We start from the raw sequence: 11,596 nt of genomic DNA, 5'->3' as shown, positions 1-11,596 counted from the left end.
CCTGTGTTGTTGTTGTCCTGTTGCTAGGAAACGGATGCATTCGCACTGTCTTCATAACTAAAATATAAAACTAAACGCATTGTGTGGGCGCTTAAAAGCCTCTATAAATAATATAACAAAACACACACACACACACATTATATATATATATATATATATATATATATAACCTTTTAACGTTAATTTCATTAAAAATGTATATATTTTTTTCGTATAAATGTGACTATGCTGTAAAAAAATATCTTGCATTGATTGTCATTTGCTGTCCATATTATTATAATAATAAATGTTGTTTGTTTGTCTGGTTTGAAAGTGAATGGTTCTACAACTGCATGCAAGGAAATCTTCTTCCTCAAAGCATCGTGCTCGGACCAGGAAAAACTTTCAGAAGAGGAGATTTATCTCATACGGGAGCTGACAGTAGAATCAATGTCAATTGTTCTGACATTCTACAGAGAATATTATCAAAATTTTATATTTGTGGTTTTGTATGAACTATGACATATTTTTTCCTTTATTCAGGAAACTTGATTCTTGCTTTTCAACCTTCATATTGAAGAATTTTAACATCCAGTGGGTGTTAGAATATGGCATGGTTGAAAACATTAAGCAGAGCAGATCACTGAATACAAGCAGACCAGGGGATTGTTGGTAGCTGAAATGCTCTAGTTATATTTTATTGGTATATTCACAATGAAGCACTGATATTGTGCATGATTGATCATGCTGGTCATTTGTGGTCATTATCTGGTCAAGCTAGATGATGAATCATCTGATTTACCCGCAGATGGGGAAGATCCTTAGTAGACACAATATTGTTAATTTTCAGAAATTCTGAATCACACAAGTGGTTTAAATTATAAATAATATATTATTATTATTATTAATAAGACACATTGGGTATGGCTGCATAACTGAAACCTTAAAAATGAAAAAAACTCATTAAATCTCTTCATAATCACATTAGTCAGATACAAGAAAATGTGTGTTTCCAGTCTGCTTGTTTACAGTGTCACAACAATGGCAAACCAAAAAAGATCAGGCTATAGCCTCTATAGCAAAATTATCAAACTGTGCAAGTTCAAAAGAACTAGTGCCTATGGCCGCCCATCCATGCCGTGGCTCCCAGAGCACTGCGTTCTTCCACAGGGCATAGCCATTGAGGTCTGCTGACGCATAGTTTCCCTAAAAACAGAGAAGATGGCCGATCAGCTGCATTTATTTATGAAAAAGTGCAAATCCAACAGTGCGGTGAAATGAGATTTAAGTCACAACAGGTAAGACTTAAATAAGAGGAAAAACTCAGAAATGAATATGTGTAGGAACATTCCTATATAAATATAACAAACCTTGACTGTAAGGGTCAGTGTATACCATACACGCGCTCTAGTTCCAGACAGTCCCTCAGCAAGAACTGTCATTCCACCTGTCAAACAAAGGTTTTGGATACATGACCAGGCCTAGTCAAACTTACAGCAGTAGGGGAAGAATACAACTTTTATTTTTCAGATACTCACTGAGGTCATTGGTGACTTTGTAGGTGCCATCTGCATACACCCAGAAAAAGATTCCCTTTGTACTTCGAATGACTCCTCCACCTTTATCCACTCTGACAGCAATGAAGACTCCACCAGTGTGCACAGCCTCCATGTACACGTCGCATGACACCATTAGGTCATGCCTGATAATCGTAAAATACATAGAGCTGTTAATAAGTCAAGTCACCTCAATTTAGCTTTATACATAGTTTCAAAGAAGCTTTACGGTGTGTGGCAAGCAGGGCGGGGCAGAGAGCCATGGGAAAGAAGTGAGGCCGGTGGCGTAAGTGTTAATGATCCCCACAGAGAAGCTCCGGAAGGATAAATTAAAAGGAGAAGTGACGACAGTGGAAGACAAGAAAGGACCAGGCCTCAGACTGATCTCATGAAATGGCGTATGTATGACACGCCAATTCGTATTTCCATTTTTGGCGTGCTATCAACACGCATAATCGCTTTTCAGCGTGTTTATCAACGCCTTTGACTTAACGTTACATTACTGTATATAATATATAAATATATGACCTACCCCAACCCCGTCCCTAAACCTACCCGTCACTGGGGTCAATACCATTTATGAGTCTTCCCCTACCATCCTAGGAAAAAAAATATTGCTCCACAGATGTAGATATTAATTTTGCTTCGTTTCGCTCGGACATTTAACGGCGTACACATACACGCGGAATCACTCGGACGTTTAACGGCGTAGACATACACGCAAAAGATGACGGTTCGTTTCGGTGTGGACATACACGAGGATAGCTCAAAATGCGTATAGATAACACGCCACTTGACTTGAAAGTGGCGTGTATGTTTACGCAAAGTCATGATGTCATGTTGAGGCCTGAGACATTTATGTTGTCTTGTATTATGTTTTTATGCGGCAGTCATTTGTGAGGGACTTTTCACTTTACTTTTTACTTTGTTATTTAAGTTTATTTCGTGAATATAGTTATGTTGAATGTTTGCAGGTGCACGCTTCCTCCTTCCCTGAACATTGTTAAACAGTAGCCCCTTTCACACAGCAATCCTGGTCAATTACAGCAACATTTTCAGAATTACTTTACCAGTAAATACACAAATATGCTGTTCACACAAGCATGGCGTTTTGGCTTTTTACCATTCAAACTTACCATTTTACCATTACTTTAAGAGACCATTTACACATCTGCTCCAAAATACCGGTGATGTCAGTCATCGGAAGTGATCTTTAAACGCCTGTTGTCTTAATCCACCCACACGAGGAGAAGCGCTTTAGTTTCACTATCTGTTCAATTTGACAACATTTTTTGATGTCTGAGTGAAAGGCATAAGGAGATGATCAAACAAAACAAGTTTTTGCTCTTAAAAACATGAGATGCGCATAATAGTCTCCAACTGCAAAGCTGCAACGCTGATGAATGGAAAAGGTGGCGGGGTCTCGAGCGCGACACGTTGAAAAAGCTGCAAGATGTGGCGCAACGCTCAAAGATGATCATCTTGTCGTGCATATTTAATTTTTTTTTTAAAGTATTAAAAAGCTTACTGTAAACAGCACTGAGTAATCACGTCATCTCTATAATAACTTTATGATTGGCCCAAAGCAGACTTCTTTCGTCAGCACGTTCTGACGTTGTACGTGATAATACCGGTAATCTTCATTCCGCGTTCACACAGAGCACAATTCCAGTAATTTACTGGTAATGTTACAACTTCCCTTACTGGTAAATTGCCGGAACCAATTTACCTGTATTTTATTTTATTTTTTTAAATAGTCCTGTTCACACATGATCTCTTACCTTACTGGTAATTTACCAATAAAGACTGTATGTGTGAAAGGGGCTAGTGATAAACAGGTAAATAATCATCAGTAATGCAAACAGAATTCAATTCTGCTGTAAAGCAGCTCTAAATAACTGAAGTCAGTTCAGTTCAATAACTGTGTAAAGTTCATCAATAAAATAGAATTACGTAAATTATCGTTTATTTCTAATATAAAGACAATTTTCTATTTATTATATTCTTAATGCACACAAGTATAGTAGCATTCAAAAGTTGAGCCAGTAACCTTTTTTTAAACAAGTCTATTATGCTCACCAAGGCTGCATTTATATGATAAAAAAAAAAAATACAGTAAAACAGTAATATTTTGAAATATTATTACCATTTAAAATAACTGTTTTCTATTTTATTATGTAATTTTTAGCAGGCATTACCATTTAATGTGTTTACTGTCTCTTTTGCACATTTTAATGCATCCTTGCTGAATAGAAGTAAATCTAACTGCCCCCATACTTTTGAACGGTAGTGTACATAATCAGGGCCGTGTGATCGCACTGGGCCCAGCTCTGGTCCGCTTTCTCTAACTCGTGCTGGGCCCCGCCCCATGCTTGGGACGGTCCTGTACATAATAGTCATAAAATCCTGACAAATGTTATGCAAACCATATTTAACACTGCTGCTCTCACCATTTATAATCACCAATAACACTTATTGTCTGATCAGCATCTGCAACCCAGGTCACCGGACGCTGAGTGACCACCTGTCGCAGAGTGAAAACATGAGGTCCAGGATCCGTCAGGTTCGTGAAGTATTCGAAGACCCCTGTCTGATCTGCAAAGTTTGGAGCCTCTGAGAAATATGGATTTCCAGCTGAGAGATAGGAAGCCAAAGTTCGAGTTGTTAGAGTTACACAGACTGTTGTGTGAAAAGTATGCAAAAAACAATTTTTAAAAAAAAGGGGGGAAAATTACAACAAAGCTACTTACTGACATCAAAATCATCTTTGTATTTTTTAGGAAAGGGAGAGGTGGGTGGAGGATCTGGGTAACTCCCTCTCTGACCGTTTGTTACAGTAGTAAATGTGTATACCTCGTCAACATCAAGCTCAATGCTGAAAGACCCCTCAATTACCTACAGCATTCACAATTCACACAGAAATATTACATTAGATGTCATTTTGTGAAACACACATCCGTTAATAATTATTCGAAAAACCAACTAACTGAACCTAGTGTTTTTTAAAGAGGTTATATCATGAGACAATTCCTTAATTTTCTTGATTTTGTGTATGTACTTACTTTAATAGGCTTGAGATTTTGGAAGAGGACTGTCTTGTTTGTCTTGAAATCAAACTTTGAATGCCACACCTGCAGCTCACTGATCGAAGCCTGTTAAAAAAAAAAAAGTTATTCCATATTACCATCAATTCATTTTGTCCATTATAAACTCATTTAAACCACATCAAACAGCACTTACAAAAGTCCCTTTCAGATGGAATGTTACATTCTGAACCGTGACATTATAAGGAAGCAGAGGAGGTCTTATACACACAGAGTGGTCATGGGTCTAAAAAAAAAAAAAGCCAGAAAAATAGAGTAATACGTTTACATACAATGCCATTAAGAGACAGAATGTACACTACCGTTCACAAGTTTGGGGTCAGTAAGATTTATTTTTTATTCAAAAGTGACAATAAAAACATTTACATTGTTCGAAAAGATTTTTATTTGAATTTCTATTCATCCACAAAATATTAATATATTGATAATAATAAGAAATGTTTCTTGAGCGACCAATCAGCATATTAGAATAATTTCTATACTAACACATCACGACTGGAGAAATTATGCTGAAAATCAGCTTTGCCATCACAGGAATACATTACATTTATATGTATAGTTAACTTAAAAGTATAATATATCACAATATTACAATTTTTTTTTTTACTGTATTTCTAATCAAATAGATGCACCCTTAGAGAGCAAAAGAGACTTTTAAAAAAACATTTAAACAAATCTTAACGAACTTTTGAACCAAAGTGTATGTTATGCTAATTGATTAGAAGGTCCATTTTTGAAAGTCTCACCATAGTTTCAGTGATTATTGTTAGATTTCCTCTCTCACCAGTCAGTGCAACATAACTCCCACCATGTGTGAAGTGTCCCACCGTCTGCAGGTACGTCCAGCCAGGCTCAGAAAACTGGGTAGTGTGGGCTTATAGGATTTTATGAATGATACTTTGTTAGTTGCATCACACATGTTCTATATGATCTTACATGATGCATATCAAATTAATGCATATATAGAGTGCATAAAAATACACAGGTGTTTGGATAATACCTGTTATCCAAATAGGGGACTCAACAACATAATTTCCACTCCATGGCGCCGTTGCAGTCATTAGTCCATCCCTTCCAAAGGGAAGGTCCTCATAATAACTAGCAAGGAGGTTCCAAGATATGGTCCTATAAGAGAACACAAACTATTGGTTTTCCAATTGTCAAATGTACTCTGTGAAATTAATGTATGATAAAAAGGGAAATGCTAAATGTCTTTATCAGAGTTGTCATACGCTGTCATTTTGCCATTGACGTAGTTCTGGTTGAGTATTCTGGCCCAGCAGCCTCCGCCAACGTTGTCATTAAAGGTACTGTAATCTTCAGAGGACCACAGTTTTTTCCCCGTCTTCAGGGCATTGGGCACAGTGTTGGTTCCAGGGTAATGAACCCTGTCAGTCAAACAATTCCAACAGCAAGATCTTACATCACCATTCTTCACATTTATTGACATGTCATGCTAGTGTATTTTATTTCCATTCATTCATCTTTAAAAATGGGAAGTGTATATTTTAATAAGTAATCATTCATTTTAAAAAAATGTATCATACCCTAAGACTTCAACAGCATCTTGTAACTCTCTGTCAGCAATCATAACAGAGGTGATCGGCTCCCAGAGGTTATCACTGGCAATGATTTTAACTCTCTCCAAACCACTTTTATCCAGTGTATATCGTAAAAGCTAGTAAACAAGGCAGAGAAAGTAATTTCTGACTTTTAAATGTCATTTCAATTTCATATGCAGTATATGTGTACCAATGTTAACAGATAATAATAAAACAGGCACCATGATTCCACCTTTCAAAAGTTTAGGGTCTGTCAGAGTCTCTTCTGCTCACCAAGGCTGCATTTATTTGATAAAATGCAGCAAAACAGTAATATTGTGAAATATTTGATTGTAAATCATTCAATCAATCAATTTTCAGCAGTTAGTATTCCAGTCTTCAGTGTCACATGATCCTACAGAAATCATTCTAATATGCTGATTTGGGGCTTAAGAAACATTTCTTATTATTATCAATGTTGAAAACAGTTGTTGTGCTTAATATAATTCTGATAATTTTGTGATTCTTCGATGAATAGAACATCCAAAAGTATAACATTTATGTGAAATACAAATTGTTGTAATATTGGAAAGTAGGTTTGAGTCTACAACTGTTATATTCAGATGAACTACATATAAATGTTCCCACAGAACTTGAACAGCAAACCTTGTTCAAATCTGCAGACAAGATTATATTAGCATAAACGAGCTATTGCTTAACCATGTCATTCTGAGGGGAAAAACAGAATAGGAACTTAGGAAGCCACAATGCAGGCACCTAAAAATATTAAATGTAAAAAAAAAAAGACTATTATGACATACCTTTATGTACTTACTGTTAAAATGTCTTTCATTCCATATCTGTAAAAAAAAAAAAAAAAAAAAAAAAAATCAGATTAGGAATATGGCCACAGAAAAAAAATATTAAATGTAATGGAATATATGAGATGCATTTACCCCGACATAATCAATATCCAAGTCATGGTACTGCTTGGCCCCACGAATCCATGACACCACATAAGAGGCAGTGATATCAGGGAAATCATAAGGCCAGTTTTCACCATTTCCAACCCATCCTGGAAAGGCCCATGGCAGACCTGTTGATAAAAAAAAAAATTAAAGGTAAAAACAAAACAAAATACAATTTGAGATTGATTGTGCATAAGCACTAGAAGTATTTGTGCATGGTTTCCCTTTTTAAACTAACGTTATATGTTTTTTTTTTTTTTTTTTTTACCTATGATGGTGATGTTTGGATTCCTCTTCTTAGCTTCCCTCATAAGCCACCATTCATATCCTCTAAAATAATTCTCATCGTCTTCATTGTGCATGTGTGAGGGCTCGGTTCCATCTGTAAATCATTACATTAAATATGTAATCTGAATATTGCAAACACACCTTCACTATTAGAGGTTTTAAAACTGAAACTGCTCCGTATGTAACTTACCTGTAGTCTGAGCATCGCCTCCAATTTCAACCTTCAGTATTTGTAATGAGGCTCCAAATTTAGGCTGTTAAATACACATTGACATGTCTTTAACGTAAATATCGACACAACATTACATCAAATGTAGCCTGATTAGATTCCTTTCTAAGCAAACACACCTTGAATAGGTAGTCTAGTATCTGACTCCGATATGGTTCAGCATAATTGACAAGTAAACGCGAGGTTGCCTGTAAGTTAAACACATCGGTGTTCACAGACGTTAGAGTTTTTTGTTAAGTTTCACTAACTAAGCACTTTAGAAGCTCGGAGAAAGGAAGCGCACGTAAGTAAAACACACTCACCCCACCACCGCTTAAACCACCAATGCCATCAAACGATCGTCCTAAACCAGTTTTATCATCTAAATCGTAGTCCTCGCCTAAACAAACACTGATACAGAGAAAAATACTAAAACACACAAAAAACTGATTTTCTACGTTCATTCTATCTCGTGCGTTCCTGCAACATAATCAGCTGACTTGCAGGTTCCGTGATAGGCGGTGCTGTGATGAGCCGAACCACGCCTATAACTACGCCTCTCTCAAGCGTCATTGGTCACAGTGGCTGTGCGTCATCTACAGGGCGTGGCTTGTCGCGGGGAAAACAAAATGAAATTATAATATATGTTAGATCTGCTTTTAGAAATAAGTCCATCTATATGCACATTTTCATGTCTCCATCATATGTTAATATTGGCCTATTAGATAACAATATAATACTCATTCTTTTTAAAGATGAAAAGATTGTAGTTTTTGAACACAGTAGTGCAACTTTTAGTGCAAATTAATTTGGGTCAATCTTAAATCGGCCTAATTTTGTTTGAAGAAATGTTTGTGGTATGTCTGCCATGTTTCCTAGTTCTCTGCACATTTCTAAGATGACAAACTGCCATTCATTAAGATATATTCCTTCAGTTTCTTCATTTTTCCGTTTGAAATAAATCACGTTTCTTACCGCCTTTTATCATAGTCGTCTCGTTTGCAATATCCCTTTAATTATTAAAAGACCGTCTTCCAGGAAGTGACATCATTTTGGTGGGAAAACAACAATCAACAATTTCAGCGTCTGTAAGTATTAGCGATGGATGGATTCCTGTGATGTTTTGTTTGTGGTATTAGTTGTTCTGTCACTGTAAAGCAGTCCTATTTGAAAATAAATATAGACATTATGCTAATAGTTATCAAAATGCCAAAAGATGAATGTTGAATAATGTTCTCTTTTTGAGGGTTTGTTGCTTTGTGGTTACATAGCCATGTGGATGATGACAGTAAAGTCATGCTGTTTCATGGTGAATGCTTCCTCTGGGTTCACACTTTTTTCATCAAAGTCGATCAGCATATGAACAGAACATGTAGCCTATACAATAATGCTTGATGTCAGATGATGGCATAACTGAATATTGGAATTCTGTAAAACTGTGGTCGATTTTGATGAAAAATATATGTACACGCAGGTTGAAGATTCACCTGTGGACTTCCTTCTTGTGACATGGTGTCTGTAGTAATATGTTTTTTTTTTCTGTATCATTGTGTAAGCCATTGGTAAAGGCATCATTATCTCTGGCATTGTGATGGAGCCATAGCTTGTGATGTGGTCATACCTCAATTTTTTGGAAACAATTTCAGTGTAGAGAAAAGCATGGTTTAAATTTAATATTCAGTTTCTTTCTGTCATAGTATCCAAACAGGACATGTCATCTTTCATAAACAATTTCATTTTTCATTCTATGTTTTCACTGCGAGTGAGATGCGAAAGGATTTCTCATCTATGGTATGAATTTTCTCAGATTTGTGGAGCTGCCAAGTCAGCTTTACAGACTACTTTATTTACAGCATTCTCTTGTGGAGGCTTATAATACAATTGGAAGCATACATTGATTACTTATATTTGATTTTTAAACTCCTACAATCTGTACCTCATTTATCAGTCTTCTCTGGGGGGAAGGAATAGCAAGGTCATCAGAGATAGGATTTTGGTTTATTGATTGATGGTTTGATATCTTAGAAATATGAGCTTCTATCTGATAACAATGTAGGGAGGAAAAAAAATAGCTGCACATAGTTTTATTAGATTAACCATTTTATCTTTTTTAGGTAGCAAAATGACAATAGCAATTGGATTTTGTTGTTGTTGTCTTAAAGCATGTAGTTGATTATAGATATTTATATAGTTCAATATTAAAATACTGTTTATGCTGCCTTCAGTTGTGTGAAAATGCCTTTTTTTTCTTTTAGATGTTTAACTATAGACTATATATGCGGGAATATTTATTCTTAAATGCATAATTTTGACCTTTTTATATGAATACAAATCATCTATAAAGTTAATCGAATGCAAGGTCTAACCACAAGGGGGCAGAAGTGACTCACAATTGATTTTGAAGTGACTCAAATTAGATTTTTTTTTTTTTCTTTCTTTTTTAGTAGGCCATTTACAATTACAAGCAATGTAGCTGAGATTACACAGACAGTGCCATGGGCTTCCTCCAACCTGCGTCTTCATTTTTATGATCAAGGATTGGCGTCAAGCTCCCTAATTACATCAGGGGTTCATTTAATTGCTCAGACAATGTTATCCTGCTGGGAATATCTGAAAGAAGAGGACAAAAACTTTTGTTGCATAAGCAAAGGGGAAGCTTAATTATACAGTGATGAGTTGGGAAGTACTTACAATGACTTTCATCAACAGTTAGAGAACAGGTGCTGTTAATTGTATGACACAAGGCCAAATTAATACACTTCAGAAATCAGAAATAATTGCAGTGGATTTTAGGTTCTAAATGGCTTTTTTAACGTGACCCCAAAATATCTGGACACCTAAAAGTGTAAATGCCATTACATTAGATAAAATCATAATTGATATATTCACATCAGCACAGATTCCGAGCAAAATAAATAAATACCAACAGAACAAAAACAAATTGTATTGGGGGAAAAAAGTATCACATGTATGCATTTGGTACTTGGCTTATCTAATACAGTGAAATACATACATTTTTGTTGTTTATTTACTTGTGGTAATTTCCCAGGACAACACTGAACCTCAGATTTGTTGGGTGTAAGATGACTATATTACTTCAGCATGTTGCCTTGGTGAGGAGGTTGTAGGGGGCGTCTGTTTATGTCTCATCTATTAGACATCGTGGTGCAAAAATAAAAAGCCTCTGCCGCGTAATTTTAGCAGCATGAAGGTGTACATGGCTCTTAAATCACCGCCGTGACCTCGCTTACATCCGTTCTTCACCTCTTTTTTTTTGTGTTTCATTTCTCCGTGCCCTTTTCAAATGTTAATGGCAACAGGGTTGCAGAAGAAAGCAGGTTATTCTTTATTCCAGAGAGAGTCGACTTGATCTCTTTGAGCATTTCAAGTCAGACATTGATGCATTATACAGTTGGTCAACAATTTATTGCCTGACCCTGTATGCAAGTAATGCGGGTATGCGAGAGAGAGAGAAGCAGTTTCTACTTGAAATATAAATAAATGTTTTAATGTCAGCCTGACATCTTTTCTTTGCTCACACTGGCACTTATAGGCCTATTTGTCTTTTTTTTTTTTTTTTGCTTATGTGGTTAATGTATTCTTGGCACATTTTCCCCTTCAGGTCGTCACCTTTCTGTACACCTACATGAATACTTTGAAAGGCCGACCCTTATCTCCTTTTTGACTGTGTGGAGCTCAATTGAATGTGGACAATAGCAAAAGGACTTTGTATAGAGATGTAATAGAAATACCTTCCCATATTTGTATCATATGTACATGTGTAATCTATCTGACATGGTGTGAAATTGCACTATATTGAGCATTGAGAGACAATAGGAAGTGCATAGGTGTCTACACAAGAGCCTATGACTTGGTTCAGAGATCTGGTCATGTCCCTCTTGTTTCCCTATAGCATAGGATGTGACTGGAATTAAGAATGGATTATAGAGGT

General features: G+C 36.1%; 1 protein-coding gene across 1 annotated transcript; it reads right to left on the bottom strand.

The window, feature by feature from the left end:
* Nucleotides 1-656: 656 nt before the first annotated feature.
* galcb (galactosylceramidase b) lies at nucleotides 657-8,165 on the bottom strand. Its single transcript, XM_056235003.1, has 17 exons — nucleotides 7,968-8,165; nucleotides 7,785-7,853; nucleotides 7,627-7,690; nucleotides 7,417-7,530; nucleotides 7,137-7,276; nucleotides 7,002-7,040; nucleotides 6,187-6,317; nucleotides 5,872-6,027; nucleotides 5,640-5,764; nucleotides 5,386-5,513; nucleotides 4,776-4,865; nucleotides 4,598-4,687; nucleotides 4,286-4,430; nucleotides 3,986-4,169; nucleotides 1,518-1,681; nucleotides 1,350-1,426; nucleotides 657-1,185 (listed from the first exon to the last, which is right to left on the bottom strand). Exons 1-17 carry the CDS (start codon nucleotides 8,106-8,108, stop codon nucleotides 1,039-1,041), a joined length of 2,004 nt encoding a protein of 667 aa, XP_056090978.1. The 5' UTR covers nucleotides 8,109-8,165; the 3' UTR covers nucleotides 657-1,038.
* Between the last annotated feature and the right edge of the window lie 3,431 nt (nucleotides 8,166-11,596).

This window comes from Rhinichthys klamathensis, unplaced genomic scaffold (genome assembly GCF_029890125.1).
Source record: "Rhinichthys klamathensis goyatoka isolate OS25496 unplaced genomic scaffold, OSU_Roscu_1.1 h1tg000412l_1, whole genome shotgun sequence".
Lineage (NCBI taxonomy): Eukaryota > Metazoa > Chordata > Actinopteri > Cypriniformes > Leuciscidae > Rhinichthys > Rhinichthys klamathensis.
This window is presented reverse-complemented; position numbering and strand designations above follow the sequence as displayed.